This window comes from Lagopus leucura, unplaced genomic scaffold (assembly GCF_019238085.1).
Source record: "Lagopus leucura isolate 7727_CA_CO unplaced genomic scaffold, USGS_WTPT01 Super-Scaffold_100157, whole genome shotgun sequence".
In the NCBI taxonomy this organism is placed as follows: domain Eukaryota; kingdom Metazoa; phylum Chordata; class Aves; order Galliformes; family Phasianidae; genus Lagopus; species Lagopus leucura.
In genome coordinates, this window is record NW_024962334.1 from 26,653,545 (window position 1) to 26,672,331 (window position 18,787).

The window sequence follows — 18,787 nt, forward strand, 5'->3', positions numbered from 1 at the left end:
CTATGTTCACACATTATTATAGCCGATTAGGAATCAGCAAGCAGGGACCACTTTTCTCTCCGAAGAAGCCTGCATTTGGGCAGGGCGGAGCACGGCTGTGCTGCAGGGCAGGCAGAATTCCTTCTCGGCCCTTCCCGGCCGGCAGAGGGCAGCCGCTGGCAGCCTGGCGCCGCGAGCAGCCCGCTCGTGATCCTGAAAGCCGCTGTTGTCCCGTTCCGCTTTATGTCCGGAGCTCGGTTTTTCACATGCGCTTGTTGATGGGATTTTTTATTAAGCATTAGATTAGAATAGGAGCAAAGATAATAGAAAGGAAAGGTTTAATTAAACTTGCTCGCGAGATACCGCGCAGAGCTTATTATGCTGGTGCTGCAGGTGAGAAGGCAGCTCAGAGCTAAATGCACTGAGTGCACTCACTATTGCGTTTGAAAGTAATTTAAAACCAGTTATGATATTACAAATCAGAAGTGTGAAACAAGTAGATAATGCTAGTTCTAAGGAATGTGTAAGGTAGCACTGGGCAGGGGAATGGGAAACGTTGGTTTTATTCTGAGGTCTACCCCTCCACACCATTCTTGTGATTGTTAATATAAGGAGCATAGGTGTTCATGCAGTGTGTGACCCTCTGTGTGCCCGGGAGTCCTGCTAAGAAGCTGCCTGCAAAAAGAGCCTCCATTTCTGCTACTTCCAAGGCTATCAGTAGTCATCTATATTAATAAATGGTGTTATTTAACATCTCTCGCCACCGCTCTTGAAGACTGCTCTTAACACCTGGGGCAAAACATATATTAATACAAATTGCTTTTGATTAAAACCATTATTATTTTAGCACAAAAAGGAGGGGGGTAGTGATGCAAATTATTGGCTGACTGACGGCTTGCTAATAATAGCTTAAAAATGCAAATAGAATGATTATCCTAATTGATGCTAATTGTAACTCTTATGGCAGCCTCTGAGGACAGGGCAGGAAGATGATGTGATTGTTTCCTCCAGCTCAAATCAGGTAGGTGAGGAAGCATAGGGGAGCTGCACGGTGGGTGAACAGGTTGCTGTTACCTGGGCAGATGATGGACTGCCCTCTGCAGATGTTCGGATTCCTTGTGGTGTATTTCAGGAATGTGCAGGAATCCCAGCTTTGAGCAGTCTGCCCTTCCTGGTCTTTTCTGAATTGCAAAAAGGATTTTTTCTTCACTGCCCGCAGCTAAAAAGTCTGCTGACACAGAGGATTCCACACAGAGCCAGTGTCTGGGAATTTAGAGCTTCATGGGCCATAAATCAGTATGAATTTTTAGTGCAGAATCTGGTTTAGGTGGTGGTAGAGTTGCTTATCTTGGCAGTGGATGAGTTACTCATGCAAAAGGTGCATTACCAACTCAAAGCTCATTGAGATATGAGATGTGTGCATTTTGGAGTGATACCCAGCTCCATTTTCTGAAATAATGCCTCACATGTCGTTCTGTGAGGCACAGTGAGATGCTGCTATCAGCACAGGTTTTGAACTTCTCATTTTCTAAGGGGATGGGAAACTTGTGCTCAGCTCCTCACTCCAACATAAACTTCTCTGATGAGCTGCAAAAAGCAATTCAGCCCCTCTCCCCTCTTTAGCAGAGCCATTTCATTTCTCTGCCTTCTGAAGATGCTGTGGAGGTAAGTTCAGGAATGGCCAGCTGGGATGCACGTTTTCTTCACTTCTGGCTGCATGTGCTCCCTTTGATACAATGATCTTGGTTTGGAGTTTTCAGCAGGAAGGTGGAATTTTTGTTATTATTTTTTCTTCTCTGTGGGAGAAAAATGGGGATCTAGAACTTAAATATGTTTCTGGGGGGAGAAGTGAAGCAGGCTTCCTATCTCTTTTAAGTGTAATTGTGCAGCATAGCCATGAGATTGAGGCCGTACTTTGATGCTGTGTGCCAGGAGATGCTCCTGGACAGCTGTGTCCCTGCTGAATGTTTGCTGCCCTTTGGGGCATCAGGAAGGTCATGTGGCTGAGAGGGTCATGCCATGGTGCCAGTGAGCCTAGGCAGAGCCACCAGCTCAGATCTGGCCAGGCCAGGGTAGTTGAGGATTGGAACACTTCCAGCAGTGTTACTCATTCGAGTGAGGGCCTGTAGGACCTGGTCTGGGAGGAAGATAATTTGAGTATATGTGGGCAGTGTGCAATTGTAAGGTGAATGTCATGAGGGCAAAAGTCAGAAGCTCATGTAGGTGAGGGGTGAGAAAGGGGATGGAGCCATACCTGTGCTCCCAGAAACCTACAGCCTTCCACAGGGAGAAACCACCAATGGTGCTGGTAGGTCTAGAGGTGTCTCTTTGGTGTGTTGTAGTTGTTTTTTTTTCCCTTGTCTCCCTGTATTTTCCAAATCTGACTTGTGACGGATGCCAGGCTACAGAAATTTTGTTCAAATCCCTCAGCATGATTTATTTATTTTTAAATCATACCTCCTTATCTGTTAAAGAATTAAATGATTTCAAAACAGCTCAGGGTGATTCATGTCGAGTTTTGCTCAGATACTTCTGCTGTGGTGAAGAAGAGCACAAGCTGAAACAGCTGGAGCTGTCAGACAGCCCTTCTGTCATGTTTAAAATTAAGCATGGCTTACTGCCCCAGCTTGAAATAGAAAAAGAAGATAAATGCAGTGGCTGACTCTCTGTAGAAGTGTGTCCTCTGTATAAATGTCTTACTGAGGTAGCCTATGAAAGAATCAATTACTATGGTGTATTTCCTTTTATCATGGTCAAAATCGTATTTTTATTATTTTTGTCATTACTTTTTGTCCCAAATCTACCTGATATTTTTGTAGTCTTTTGCTGCTTGGGATTGTGAAGATGTATTTGCATTTATTTCCTCTTCCTTTTGGTTAACGTTCTTCTTCTCTTAGCACACCAATGACTGATTAGAGACTTTTATGAGATAATGAAACAATTTTAATATGCAAATACTTTCCAGTGATGACTTGGCTCTGTCACAGTTCCTCAGAGGGAATGAAAGATGCTACCTTGTCCCGGTGGATAAAAGCTGCCCTTAATATTTGCAGCTCTCTGGCTCCCAGCTGATTTCTCATTGCTAATTTTGAAGTGCCAAAGAGCAGGTCTGCAGCTGGGATGGTAGGAAGCCTGGTGTCACAGTGGAACAAAACTTTCTTCTGTCTTCAGATACAATACTTTACTACAGATTATTTCATAGAAAGTTGGTATTACAGGGACATCAGCAGTTTTTAACAACTGGGTAAGGAACAGGTGATGGGCAACCAGCACACATTTAAGATAAATATTGTTATTATCAGGCTGCTGACAATAGAACAATATTTACATTTGGCCTTTGAGTTCCTGTCTCACCTCTGCTAAGTCCCAAGAGCCACAGAGCACATTCCAGGTGATGCCTGGCACGTGGTGCTTGCAGGACAGGAGATGGAGTGGTTTTGTGCTCGGCAGCTCCACAGCTTCTCCCACTTCTGTTCCCCGTAAGCTGCAGTTCAGTGGATGAAGAGATATCTTGGTGTGCAAGGCTAAGCAAAAAGTGGAGCAAGGTAACACATTGTTTTTACTTCAAACACGGGGAGGAAGATAGGTAAATAACAAATGTAATTGCCTCTGAAGCCACACCATTACTTGACAGGCCAAAATGGATGGCTCCATTGAGAATACTCTATGGAAAGTGCTTCTTGTTTAAGGTTTATCTTTAATCTAAATCTCAGGATCGTTATTTGCTTGTTTATTTGTTTCTATTTTAGACAAATCTGAAGGAATCAATCAAAACCAAAGTACAGGAGGTATCACTCATTACATTCAATTACATTACCTGAAATAATGTTGCAAACAATCAGGGGCCGTTTTTTGTTCCATTATAACTTTTGATCTCCTTTGCTCAGTAGAGGCAAAAACAGATTCATGGGCACTTCAGTGGAGCAGGGCTTTGAAAAAGTATTGAACTTTAGGACTGTGCCATAATCACCCTTAAATACTACAGCAGTGGCCAAACGATCAGCTGGGTCAAATGCTTAAAGTGTGTGTTTGGGAGTATTGAGGTTGTTGTATCTCTTGAGGTGTGTGTAAAAGGTGTAGCAGTGTGCTACAGAGAGCACTGTGGTCACCTTGCTGCTCTGAACGCCTGAGCTCACTTCTCACCCTGTCTTTTGGAGCACGGTTATCTCTGTCAGTGAAAGCTGCATGAAAGAGGGGATTCTGGCTGCTGGATGGTGCTACTGGGCCCTGCTCATGGTTTCCTTTCAGAAAGAACTTGTGTAGTTCTTCTCAATACAGTATTTTGTGATACAATTTAAACTGTTTTAAATATGCTTTTTTTTTCTTCATTTTTTTGGATAACCAAAAAGCTTGCATGCTCTGAGTTTCAGATGACCGAAATATCCCATTCAGGTAAAACTGCTGAATCTCTAGTACAAATAGAAATAAATTCCCTCTTGTTTCTTAGCATCACCACATGAGTTAATAGCCAAATATTAATAAAGATTAAGGAAGCGATACTCCATGGCAGCTTCTGCATGTATTTTCTGTGTCAGGAAGTGAAAACTTTCACTGCACAATTCTAAGAGTTGACCAAAAGGTTGAAAGCTCAAATCAAAAGTCCTGCTGAGAAAATCTTAAAAATGCTCTTTGCACCAACGAAAGATAGATAGATTTTACATAGAATCATAGAATGGCTTGGGTTGGAAGGTACCTTGAAGATCATCCAGTTCTAACCCTGTACCATGGGCAGGGCTGCCCCCCAGCAGCTCAGCCTGCCCAGGACCCCATCCAGTCTGGTCTTGAGCACCTGCAGGGATGGGGCACCACAGCTCTCTGGGCAGCAGTGCCAGCACCTTACTGCCTTCTCAGTAATGAATTTTTTCTTAACATCTAACCTGAATTTCCCCTTCTTTTAGTTTAAAGACATTCCCACTGGTCCTATCACTATCAGGCCATGTAAACAGGTGATGTCCCTTCTGTTTATAAGCTCCTCCAAACTAATGTGGTGAAACTCGTGAAATTTTGTAAAAGACTCACTGAAACATCCTATTTCTGTTACAATGGAAATATTCTCCTTTCTGAGCTATTTTAATATTTTATTTTCTTAACGTATTGCCTGTAAACTTCATTTCTTGTACAGCACAAAGTTTGGGAATCTCATATAATCCTATGACCCCGCTACATGTCAAAAACATCAGAGAAAGTGAGATGTGTCAGCACTGTGCTGGCTTTGGGCACCTTTCTCGAGGAGCCTCTTGGACAAGCTTTGTAAGAATTAGCATTAAAAGCTTTGAAACATCTGTTTTGCTTGGCAAAGGAAAATATGAAAGGTTCTATCTTGACTACGTAATTCACCATAAAATCTACTACCATTAAATAAATATCTTTGAAATGTACTAATAATGTATCAATGTTATAGTTCAAGCTGACTTTCTCTAATATGGTTTGTAATATGTAATGGGCTTGTTGGTTGCTGTTCAACACAAAAACTTCAATCTGGGAAGCAGAGCAAATTCAATTGGCTTGAGAGGGACAGAAGAAAAATGTTATTATTGTTTCTACTTTATTATTTTTTCTTTTGCTAACAAACATACACTGTCTGAGCTGGAAAGTGCTCCAGCCCATATTCATTTAGCCATTGTACTGGTAAGTGGTGGATGAGATATTCATATTTCATATTCAGTGCAATAAATCATCCTCTTGCAATGCAGGTAGCTGTGTGCTTTACACGCAGCAATCCCAGCAATGATGATAAAACAAAACTTTCCTTAGAAAACAATTGAAAAAGATAAGCAAATAAACTCTTGGTGAGCTCTCAGCACCGAACAGAAGTGTGCACTTTAAAAGGAAATCATTTATGCTGATGTCTTCCTTTCCAGGTGATTTCCTTCAAACCAGCCCACCCCAAGCAGCACCTGCTGCAGCGCCAGGACATGCAGCAGGTGCCAGGGCCCAAGGCTGCTCGGGCTGCAGCTGGGAGCACAGCACAGGGGACTGAGCATGGGCTGCCCTGCAGGCCTTAATGAGAACAAACAGCAGCTCTTTTTCTGCGTGGAGTCCCAGTATTGCACCGTTTGATGCGTCTCACAAACAAAAGCTGTAAGAAAAATGAAACAGCAAGCAACATAATTTCCTCAGCTGCATGGTGTACAGCTATTAAAATAATCTCAAGTGCATGGGTACATCCTGTGAGCAATTAAAAAAACAGCTAAGTGCATAAGCAAAATGTTTCACCTTTAAATAACTGCAGGTATATGCAAAATGTTTCTTAAAATATTGCTTTTTTATCATCCTGAAAACTTAATTTTGCAGTTGTGCCCATCATATAACTTAAAAGGTATAACTATAGCCCATTTTTCACTCAGAAAATCTGTTATCAGAGAGGTTCAATGTTTAACTTCTGCTTTGAAATGAAGTCTTAATGTAGCCCTGTTGTATGTGTTTGTTCCTTCAGCAACAAAGGAATGTCTTATCCAAGCAAGGTTTTCTTCTGGAGGATGTTGCTTGAATTGTAGTGCTTTTCTACACTGTGCTTGTGCCTTTTGGGAGCACCTACCCCACAGGGACAGGCTGAGAGACCTGGGGCTCTTCAGCCTGGAAAAGAGAAGGCTCCAGGGGGACCTTATAGTGGCCTGAAGGGGGCCTACAGAAAAGCTGGGGAAGGACTTTTTGTAAGGGCATGTAGGAAGAAATTCTTTACTGTGAAGGTGGTGAGACACTGCAACAGGTTGCCCTGAGAGGTTGTGAATGCCTCCTCCCTGGAAGCATGCAAGGCCAGGCTGGATGGGGCTCTGAGCAACCTGATCCAGAGGGAGGTGTCCCTGCCTGTAGGTAAGGAGTAGGAACTAGATGATCTTAAAATCCTTCCAACCCAAACCATCCTGTGATTCTATGAAATAAATATCAATTTCTTATAAATATCTAAAAGGAGGTGAGAGATAAATGGCTGAGGGCCAGGCTCTCCTTGGTGGTGTGTAGCTATAAGACAAGGAGTAATGGCCTAAAGCCTGAACACAGGAAGATCATGAAGAACTTCTTTCCAGTAAGGGTGATGCAGCACTGGAACAGGCTGCCCAGAGAGGCTATGGAATCTCCTTCTGTGGAGGTATTCAAGACCTATCTGGATACCCACCTATGCAACCTGTTGAAGGGTAACTGTTTAGCAGGGAGGTTGGACATGATGATCACTTGAGGACCCTTCCAACCCCTGTGATTCTGTGGTTCTGTGAATTCCACAGATCCCAGATGCCCCTCCTGTTGACAAATGTCTCAGTCTGTGCTCTTTCAGAAACACTGAGAGTAATGTGAGGAGGGTCTACATAGTGTCCCTGAAGGATGTAGATAGATTCAAGCACTCTGTACACTTGCTGAAAGCAAAACAAAAACAAACATAAACCTACCCTTCAGGTATCAACTGTTTCCTATAAGGGAAAGTGCACCATTCTGTAGATAGCAAGAGGACACCACACTGTGTGCAGTCCCACAGGCAGCTGCATCCTGGCAGAGTACTGTGGCAATGCCCTGGGGAAAGAGCTGCTGTATGCTCCTGTCCTAGCATACTGGCAATGTTCATTAACAAAGTCTACAATATTGTGGCTATGGGAATTGCTCAGGAAAATTTGGTCTATAACAAAGTTTGCAGAGGGACTTGCACAGTTCTCTTTATGCTGAAGCAGTTATCTGAGCTATAGTTTAGGTACATACAGGGACAAAGTCTTCATATAGATAATGTTTTTTGGTAGCTCTGAAGGAGCTCTTATTGGCTTAGTCTGGAAAAAACAGAATTTTTAAGAATCACATGAATAATTTGAAAAACAACTCTTGGTGCTACTCTGCTCCAGCTAACAATATCTGGGGACTGGGCTCCTCTGCAGGGATCACTCCGCTCAGACATTTCCAGATTCTTCCTCTTCTTTTGCTTAGGACTGTACTGAAAGCCAGCAGCCTTACAGGACAGCAACAAAGGACTCGCTAGTGGCAGCTGGGTGGGCAAGTGTTGCGAGACCCAAGCTACCCTGGTGTGAGCTGCAGGCAAGGGCAGACCCCTGGCAGTCTTCTGCAGTGAATTTTGCCACGTCTGCACGGTAGGAAAACAGCCTCAATACAGCAGAGCAGTGGTGGTGATGGATGGAGCTGACTGTCTTCTGGGTCACGTTTCATCAAGGCCGCCTGCTGAGTGTGGGTTCAGCATCCCCTGCCTGGGGAGGGGAGTGCATTTGTGTGTGAGAGACATTACCAACTGTAGCCTCCATGGGGATTGCCAATAGGGTCTTATTTCAGCCAAGTGTTAACTTGTTGCAACACTAATCATTTAGGTTTTACTCTATGCCTTAATTAACTGTGATGATGGAAGTGAGGAGCTGCTTCCCGGTTCAGAGCCAGCAAACATGGGGGAGCCAGAAGGAACTGGGATACGGGACACAAAGTTGCGCTGGTGGGCAGCAAGTGAGCAGCCACCAGCCATAAAGCATGTGTATGATGTATTTCTGGGGGAAAATAGAAGCAAAAAGGAGGCGGAGTGCTTTGAAGGTGCCTGCAATGTCAAACTGCCTGCAGCACCTCCCCAGTGGGACAATTACCAGCATCACTCTGGGATTGCTTTCTGTGCTGACTTCCTAGACAGATTTTCAATATTTTTTTTCTAAAAGCTCGCTGCCATTTCACTGATTGATGCCATACTGTAGCTTCACCGATGATGTCAGGCTGTTACAAACAGGAACGGCTCTGCCTGTGTCATGGATGTGGCTGGAAGTGACAGAGCAGTTTGGGGCTCAGTGAAACCCTCCCAGAACTTGCAGTTGAGTTGTGGGGCTGAACATGCAGGTGGCCTGGGGCTACAATGCTGTCTATCACATAAAAGTATTTAAAAGCTAAGGGAGAGAACTGCCTCACAAGGGAGAATAAGACAAGTGATTAAAAAGTACGTCTGAAGTTTTAGCTCTCAATAACGCGTAAACTATATTGTTTCTAATAAAAGCAGGAATAAAGGCATAAGAATTAGACTGTGAATTTGCACTTTTGCCTTGTAGCATCAGGAGGACCCTGATGGCAGTGAGATGAGCACGGGCAGAACACCAGAGGGAAACAGGAATCTTCCCCTCCTCCTCTTTCTCATCCTCCAGAGCCTCACTGAAGTGAAGCATGTCCTCCCTGCACACTGCAGGGATGGGCTGCTGCTCCAAACATGCTCCCAAATGCTCCTTCTCAAACTGGGGAAACTGCCCCGAAATGCTACCCATTTTTTGCTGGTGGCGGAGTTAGCTGGAATGTTTCAGTCCCTGTCTCATGTTGTATGGTTGTTCTATTTGTACCTGGGAATGTGTTTCTGTGCAAGCATAGACATCAATGCCAGTTTTCTTGTTCAAAACATGAATTAGCACAAACCTTACTTTATTATGCTATCAGAAATGAAGACAAGCTGTTTCAAACGTCAATAAGCATTCTGCTGGGATCCATATAACAGGAGGGTTTGTGAAGCTGAAGGGTCAGCTTTTCCTTCCAGGGAAAATGGTTCCACCAGAAGATTCATGCCTTACCTCTGCTGGATGCTGTTAACTAACACCTGTGCTGCCCTCCACATGTATGAGACTCACCCTCCCTGCTGTCTGGGGCTATTTGTTCTTCCCCCTTCACTGAGCATTACTCAGTGCACACGTGCATATGGCTGTGCTCCCTCAGCAGTGCTTGCAGCTCAGCACAGCTTCCCCTGATCACTGAGCTCAGCGGGAGCAAACGCAGCCCCTCACTGAGTGTCGGTGAGACCACACCTGCAATGCTGGGTCCAGTTCTGGGCTCCTCAGTGCAGGAGAGACCTGGGCACTGCAGAGTCTGAGGATGGCCCACCAACATGATGGAGCGACTGGAACATCTGTGCTGTGAGGAGAGGCTGAGAGAGCGGGGGCTGTTCAGTCTGGGGAAGAGGAGGCTCTGGGGGAATCTCATCAATATACAGCAGAAGGAAGGGCCTGTGTCCATCAGCGCTGTTAATAGGTACAGCTATGGGAATGTCTCAGATAAACTTGAAAATTGATTTTGCTGAGTTCACTTCAAAAATGGAAAACAACAACTAGTTAATCCTTTTGTACTGCTTATTTTGAAATTCAGCTTGTATAGACTATGTTTTTACTGCTGGATAGTCTACAATGAAGGCTTGAATGAAGGCAACAGAGAATGATAGCTTTTAGCAGATGGAAAAAAAATAGATCTCCAGATGCTTTGGCAGCTGGTGAGGTGAATGTAGCATTTTGGGACTGTCTGGAAATATAGTAACCAGATATTTTAATTAAAAAGGTAATTATACCCGCATGTTTTTCTCTTACATTGCATTGGTCCAAGTCAACAGGTGTTTTTATTGTGAATCAGAGGGCTACAATTTATTAAAAGCTTGGCTTTCAAATAACAGACAATAGTGGATGAAATCCAGCAAATGAACTGGAGGACACAGTGGGCCCTTCTCACTCAGCCAGCGCAGACTTTGGATTCCATAGGGGTGGCACCTTGAATGACCCAGAGCTGCTGCCTCCAGTAGCAAATCCCCCAAAGCTTTCACCAGCCCTACAGGAGGAGGCCCACAGCCTCCCTGCAAAAGGAAGTCATTATGCTGCAGTGTATTCTAGTCTGAGATCAGTTTCTTGGATCTGTGTCTCATTCTGGAAATAACGCCATCACTATCACCAAAGGAAGTATGTTGCAAAATCCCCAGAGCAGATTTTATTTAAAATGTTACTATCATAAAATTCCAGGCTACGAAATGAAGACTTCGGATTCACATTCAAACCTTACCCCTCCCACCTTTTTAAAATATATAGATATGTAGTCAGAAAACGTAAAACATGCTGCAATGATACAAATATATTTTGATACAGAAATTACAGTACATTATAAACCATGAAAACAAATCGAGGCACTAGACTGTACATCAGCTCTGTTCTGCATGGTTGTGAAGCTGATACAGACTCACTTTTGATGAATAAAAGAACCTCTGATTGGTGAACATAACTCTACAGGTCATATTGAACAATGTGCTTTGTTGTGAGACGTCACCAAGGTCACCGGTCCTGAAGGAGATGTCCTTCCAGGACCCAACACTCCTATGCAACATGTGTCGCTGCCACTACATGAAAAATAATCATCTTATTGAATGTCTAACTCAATAAAAAAAAAAAAAAAAACCAGAAACCAAACAACGCAAAACCATTTAGTATTGTTAAATAAATAATTATTCCATACAGTGGTCGGTTTATATTACACCGCATTGGCCATTGGAACAAATAAAGTTTAATAAATAACGCGCGGGAATGTATCATTTACGCCTTCGCTCGTAATTCTGTGCTATGCTCCTTTCAGAGGACCCTGCAAGAAGCAGAAAAGCATGAGACACAGTGAACAGCCACACATAATCCCACAGCCCACATGGCGCCTGCAGCCAGGGAGCAGGGAGGCTGCAGCTCCATGAGAACTCCAAGGTTCCCCATCTCCCAGTGATGCTCCTGCCCCACAGAGCTGCTCGGAGGCTGCTGCCAGCAGAGATGTGAGGTCCTGGCACAGCCCCCAGCTGCTTAATTTGGTTCTGCCCCTCAGAACATGTAATCCTTCAGGATGCTGAGGGTCTGTGCCTTTTGCTTCTCATCTATGAGCTGCCTGAAGTACTCTTACCTCAGAACCTTTTTATCTTCCAGTATTTCATTATGAAGAGGGGACTTGAGCACTGAAATCAGTGCCTGAATCTAAAAGACTTTCTGCACTGACATTCCCACCTCCTGTTCCCAGCATAAACCTTCCTTGCCTCCAGCCCGTACTCACAGCCATAACTTGTACCAAAGGCTGCAGCAGAAGCTAGGCTAAACCCAGAGCACCCCATGGGCAACTGCCACCTATAGCAGTCCAGTCAAAAACAGCGCTCAGCAGTGGTGGGAGAGCTTTCCTCTTTGCTGCTCTAACATGAGGGAGCTCTGCAGAGCACTTCTGGGCAGGGCCTGACCTCAGCAGGCAGAGCTGGTCACCTCTGCTGTGACCCCAAGGAAGCACTGCAGAGCGCAAGCCTGGCGTGCGTGAGCACCCTGCAAGCCTGGGGGCATTCAGCACGATGTGCTGCAGGAGCTGCCACTTCTGAGTGTCACCATCACAGTGAGGTGTGGTTTTTCACATCAGCCACAGCTCAGCAGGGTAAAACCTCATTATTTCCCTTTGTTACAGATAAATACTTAAATACCACAGCACAGTACTCCAACTATGCCAGAAATTTTGAAATCAAAGCAATCAAATCCTTGCCTTTTTCAAACATTTGCTGTATACTGCATCCTCATACTCACACAAATGATTCCATTGGGATTACAAAACCCCATTTGTTACTTCCAGGCTATTTACTTTTATGATAGCAGAGATATTTACAGGTATTATGTATTTAATAGCTATTGCCACCACAGATAAAATTGTACGAAATTATTCATGATACATAGCAATTTGCAAGATGATGCAGAGAGCAATATTACTAGTCTGAACGGGGATTAATTGAAAATAAAAGTTCCTGACAACCATAATTGCAGAATATAGATCACAGCATGTATCCACATAATATAAAGGTGTCAGCTAGTAATTTAACTTTTATCATCCATTTAACAAAACAGAGAAAACTATTTATGAGACATGAAATGGGCATTAGGGCTTGGGGTTTTTTTTCATTCTTTTTTTTAAAAATTCCTATACTAGGGAATTAACTGATGCTTTATGGCTCATGATGGCTTTATTTAAAGCATTTGTGGCTTTATGATTTTTTCATCGCAGCCCCACAGCAGAGCTGGAGCTTCTGGCAGCCCAGAATCACCTACAGGCTCATGCTTGTAAGGGAGGAAGGCTATGGGAAAATAGTAGAAATTCACAGCATTCATTCAAGGATTTAAGTGTTTGTTTGTAGCTTTTTCCATTTTGTGGGTAAAATTAAAACCCAGAATGTTTAACAGCTGCACCTGCAGAGTTAGATGCTGCCAATTGCAAAGCTCTGCTCTTTCACCTCCTGCTCCAAATCTGAGCAAGAGTAATCTGCAGAGACAAAGAGAATATCCCTTTATGTGGGAGACCTGGAATTGAAGTGCAAGTTGAAACAGATTCATGTTTTCAGCCCCTGATTTTTTTTTCCCTGATGCATCAGTGAAATGTCGCTTCCTTGTCATAGCACCTTGAAGACAAGAAGAACACACAAGAGTGAGGGAAGCGCCCTGGGGACCATCACCTTAATTCACCAGCTTGGTGGCAGCCAGCAGCAGGTCCAGCCACACCAGAAAGCAGGGCCAGGGGCACCCTGACACATGTGGATTCAGAAAGCCCCAGTCCCTTCTCAGAGAGCTCTCTTCTACCAGCCCGTGGGTGAGAACAGGGGCAACAGAGTTAAGCAGCTGTGTATTACTGATTCAGTCACATACATACCAGAACTTAAAGATCTTTTGCCCATAAGTCCAACAAAGGAGTCTGTTTTATGCCCTGAAAAAATATATTTGGGGGTGTTTTAATACATTTTAAATAGGAGGGCTCTTAAGACAATGCATTCTACAAGGAAAGAAGACACAGACTTCAAAATCATTCATCTCACATACTCATTTTTCATTCCACTCTCAGAGCACGGAGAACAAATATTGGTTACTGACTCAGATTGACATGCGTTGCCTCTTTTCTTTGTTTAAATATGACAGAAAAGCAACAACCAGTAACTGATTCTTACTCATTTCCCGATACAGTTTTGTCAGTCTTGTCAAAGGCAGCGTCCTGGCAGAGCTTTCATCTGTATGATACACCTACTCTACCTGTAGGTGTTAAACCCTCCTCACCAACCAGGCAGAGCCTTACTAGAGATGGAACCAGTGCGATGCTGTCTGGCCGTGTCTAAGTCAGACAGCCAGGCTCTATTTGTGGAATATTTATTACCTTCCTGTTCCACTGAGCACTCTTCAAGCCACTGGATTTGTAGAGGATAAATTACTCCAGCTTTTGGCCTCTGGCACGTATCAGATGTGGCAACAGCTGTAGTTCAGGTAAGGATGGAAAAGGAGCCATTCTTCTTTCTCTAAGCTGACTTTTGAGGCAAACAGAGATTTCTCTTTGGGAAGAATTTTGCCTGGCTACTTCATCTACAGGCCCAGAGGAACAATTTCAGACCTCGCAGGTGCTGAAGCAGCTTTGGAAGGCTGCAGGTTTTTTTTTTACTTTAGCCAGCAGGATGTTTGACTCTGTAATTGGTCTTCCAGTGACAAAATCCAGTGATGAACAGAGAACTTATTGACCTCTGTGTGGGCAGAGGAGGTCTCACAAAGTAAGAAAATAATTTTTAAGCTGATTAGGTCTTCAGATCCTATTTAAGCATCTTTAGATAGAGAATACACCTGTCCTTGTGCACAAGCAGGATACAGCACACTGCTGACACCACCTTCCACTCAGTGTGGCAAAGGCACAAAGCAAGTAATGCACACTGCTTCTGTTGGCTGCTCCTGTTTGTAGGGCAGATCAGCAGCCAGTCCTGCTGTCAGTAGGGCTGACTCAAACCCAGACAGCACAGGGAGCACCTCACGGCATCTCACTTATCCCTGGAATCATGCTCAGGGATTTGGGAATTCACAATTCTAATCTTCCAGAGTTTGCTGTCTTAATTGTTCCTCTCTGAGCCTGGCAGCAAGCCTGCCTCGCTTCTAAGAAAGGTTTACAGAGCCCCCTGAGAAATTAAGAGCTGCAGCATCCTCACTTTAATGTGGATTGAGATCTCCCAGCCAGTGGCGGCTCATATTGAGTACAGGTTTGAGACATGACCGTGGGGTGGAGCAGTGATCCACCTCTGGTGCTGCCATTTCTCAGCTAAACTCAGCCACACCTGCACCCTGAAACATGCAGTTCTCCATCTGAGTATCTTCACATAAGTATTTAAAATATTTACATTTTTTAACTTACTTTTGTGGGAGATCTGGCCATATCCTGGTTGGAGGAGAAAGGAAAGAAAAAAAAGGGAAGAGTAATTAAAAAAAAAAAAAAAGACCACAAACAGGCAAACATATACGATGTTACTGCATTATTTTAAAGCATCAAATACAGAAATGACACCAAGCACGCTCCAGAGACATAAGGAAAATTAAGGTGATGTTTACAATTGCATTTCTCTTTGAAGAGACAACAAAATCTGATGCCAACATACTCCTTACTGTGTGTTCTCAGCAGTTTAACCTGAAACCCGTTCCTTTCTGACTGGGGGTTTATCTTATACTAAGCTTGAACAAGCAACAGAAAAACTCTGGAGAAAAACAAAGAGAGAAGGGAAGGGGACCTCTTTGGAGTGCGGATGGATGCTGGCACAGCATGCAGGGGTGCCCTTGTCTGGCTCACCCGCATCCCGCTTGCCCATGAGGCCGAAGAACTGCTGGGGCCGGGGTCTCCTTGCCATCCTCTGCAGAAAGTGCTCCAGAGGAAGCGGCAGCTCCTCCTGTGGGGTGACAGCACGGCACTCAGCGCAGTCCCAGCACCCCCAGCACCCACCCAGCCCTCAACCTCAGCACTCACCTTCTGCTCACCGTCGGCCCAGTCTGCCCAGTAGCTGAGGTCATCGGGAGCTGCCATCTCATCAGCCAGTGCCTGTGCAGAGGCCAGCAGCAGCACGGTGAAAGCCAGCGGGAGCCTCATGGCCGCCTTGATGTCCTGTGGGGTGCAGGGTAAGTGCCTGCAGGGTAACCTGCACACCTACACATTCAGGGGACAGATCACACGCACAGACACATGCCTGCTGCCCTGGGTGTGCATAAACCCTGCAGCTGGGCACCACAGCATGCAGACACACATCAAGGTGCACCCATCCTCAGACCAAAGCACAGAGCTACATGGGCACACACCTTCACATACAGATGTTTGTGCATCTGAATACACCCTCACATTTATGCACACATAGCCATGTACATGTAGGTCTAGTTATAAGCTCACCCGTGACACACGAGCTGCACACACACAGCTCTCCACACACACTCTGTCCAGGGATGCTCACACACACCACCAAATACACCCTTAGCCAGGCTTGCGCATGCAGCACACAGGTGTGAACGCACAAGACACGCAGGCACTCTTCCTCCTATACAGCCCGACACATCATACAGACATACACCCACAGAAGTCCACAAGCACGTACCCCCACAAGCACACAGACACGCACTCTAACGCCTGCAGGCACACACTGACAGACGGACGGACGGACGGACGGACGGACGGACGGACGGACGGACGGACACGCACCGTTCGCAGCGGGAGCCGAGCGCTGCTCGCCGCGCATTGGCCGCCCGCGGGAGCGCTCCGCACTTTATAGACCTGGCGACGGGGAGGGCCGAGGCTGCCTCATTTGCCTAAATGCAATTACCCCCGCTTTTATCATCCCAGCCCCGCGCCAGCCCCCGCCCCAGCCGGCAGCCCCCGCCCCCAGCTCCCGCCGCGCCTCCCGGGGCTGCCCGGGGCCGCTCCCCCCGACCGGCCGGAGCAGGGGATATAGGGAGCGGGCACAGGCTGCGGGCACAGGGAGCGGGTGTAGGGAGAGGGCACCACCGCTTTTCTCTTCCCCCTCAGCCCGTTCCGACGGGAGAACAGCTCCTCACCTCCGCTTAAGGAGGGCGGGCAGGGATGGGACGCGCGGATCTCCGCGGCCACCCCAGTGCAGGTCCGGGCTGCCATCGGCGCGGCGGGGATGCGGGCAACGGAGCAGTCGCGCAGGTTCTGGCTGCTCCGATGGGACAAACGCTATCCCTGCCTCTCCAGGACGAGCTCCCTGCCTGCGGCCATCCCATAGCACAGCATCGGGCGCTCTGTGCTGTTTGTCAGGAGCGTACAGCGCTTCTGAGCAAGAAAATGTTTCTCGGGTGCTGAAATCAGCTCCCTGGTACTGTCCCTCTGCTTGCTGCAAGGTGCTCCGCTGAGGTGCTAAACCTCCTCTTCAAGGACAATTAACTGGGAGGTAACTGCGGGGGCCAACTGGGGACCCAGCACTTCATCTGTTAAATAAAGGTGTGACTAACTCCAGGCCTCCTTGTTCAACAGAAACACTCCCCAGTTCCTGAAGTGTTTCCCCAAACGCAGCCTGGCATTAGCCTCTTCCCAACACTGGGGGTGCCCCCAGGATTCAGCACATCAGGGAGGAAGGATGCAGCTCCTCCATAGCCAACAGGGGCTGCCCAATGCAGCGGCTGAGGAACATATAATCATAGAATCATTAAGGTTGGAAAAGACCACAAACATCATCCTGTCCAACTCCAGCACATCTCTACCATGCCCACTAATCATGCCCCTCAGTGTCACATCTGTGTGGTTGTTAAACATCCCTGGGGATGATGACTCCACCACCTCCCTGGGCATCTTGTTCCACTGCCTCTATACCCTTTCTCAGAAGAAAATTTTCCCAATATTCTGTCTGAACTTGGAGGCCTGGTGCAGACCAGGGACCATATGCACCCCAGGCCCATGCTGGGCACCTCTGCTGGCACCCCCAGCATGGGCAGTGTGAGTGCTCATCCTTTGCTCATTGTCAAGTGACTGAAATGACACTTCAGCAACTCTGAGGAACCCAAACTATCAGGTTCTCTTGTTGCAGCTTTGCAGTGTTCTCTTTATTAGGTGAACTTTGAAAAGCGTTGATGGAAAATTGTTTGTTTTGTTCTTTCCTTATGCTGTTTCTGTTTAACATAATGACCATAGACCAAGAGGTCAGGTATACCACACTAGGCCTGGCAATCCTGCGAGTGTCACAGAATCACTGAAGTTGTAAAAGACCACCAAGATCATTGTGTCCAACCATCCACCATGTCCACTAACCCATGTCCCTCAGTGCCACATCTACAGTCTTTTTGAAAACTTCATGTTTTACAGAAGTAGCAGAGCTCCTGGCTTCATCTAAAGTCAGTTCTATCAGCCAGGAGTCTGAGCTATGTATGATCAGTATAATATTTTTGAACTGGCAAGTTCTGTCTGTTCTGTAATCCAATGGTTCATCAGAATGGATGTAACTATAGCTTCACCTATGAAATTACAAGGATTTTCCTTCGTCAGAGACAGCAAGAGATGGAAAATTGACAGGAATGTGTTTCAGTATCCTCTATTCTTCGGAAATGGTAATGAATTCAAGCACTTTATATCAGACTTATCTGATAGTTTGGGTGGGGGTGGAGAAATGACTAATAAGGCAAGCTCACTTTTCTCTTTCTGTTTCTAAAACAAATTGACTGCTTAATCTTTCTTTGACCTGCATTATCTGGACATTACACTATGGGCTTTTCAGAAAGTGAGCATATTTCGTGGCTAATGAGGAAAACTGATTCCCAGAGAGATTTTCTCAGTTGATTTTTCTCATGAAGGGGCAGTAGGAGGTAGGGCAGGAAGGGCCACATCTCAACTTCGGAGCAGCTGGAGCTGCTACCTGCTCCCTGCCCTATGTGTGCCTCAGAACATAGTAAAATGTCCTCAAGTCTGCAAAAAAAAAACCCTGCTTCTGCAACAGAAACAAAAGCAAATGTCTTCTCACAATATTAGTGAGTTAATATTTATATTTTATATTGCAAATAAGTATGTGAGATTGTGCATGGGCACAAGGCATCTGCATTGAATGTCCACCCCATCCTCACTGCACGGATCCCATCCTCTGGTGCACTTAGACTGTGAGATATCTATCAGCCAACACAAAGACTTCTGTTCATTAATCAGGAGATCATTAGACTTGTGATAAGCCAAAGAGTGGTCAAAATTTCCCATGGAAGTCACAGAGAAAGGCACCATTGGAGTTATTATCCAGACATTTCCCTAATTGAGCCGAGGAACCAGCTTAAAG

General features: G+C 45.5%; 1 protein-coding gene across 2 annotated transcripts; it reads right to left on the bottom strand.

Moving 5' to 3' along the window:
- Positions 1 to 10,732: 10,732 nt before the first annotated feature.
- On the bottom strand, positions 10,733 to 16,252 carry TAC1 (tachykinin precursor 1). Of its 2 annotated transcripts, none has more exons than XM_042889047.1 (6): positions 16,136 to 16,252; positions 15,496 to 15,630; positions 15,322 to 15,418; positions 14,893 to 14,916; positions 13,384 to 13,437; positions 10,733 to 11,313 (listed from the first exon to the last, which is right to left on the bottom strand). In XM_042889047.1, the coding sequence occupies exons 1-6, from the start codon at positions 16,250 to 16,252 to the stop codon at positions 11,264 to 11,266; spliced, it is 477 nt and encodes a 158-aa protein (XP_042744981.1). In that variant the 3' UTR covers positions 10,733 to 11,263. The 2 variants fall into 2 exon arrangements, with proteins under 2 accessions (XP_042744981.1, XP_042744979.1); XM_042889045.1 differs by having other exon boundaries at positions 16,216 to 16,239.
- Positions 16,253 to 18,787: the final 2,535 nt, after the last annotated feature.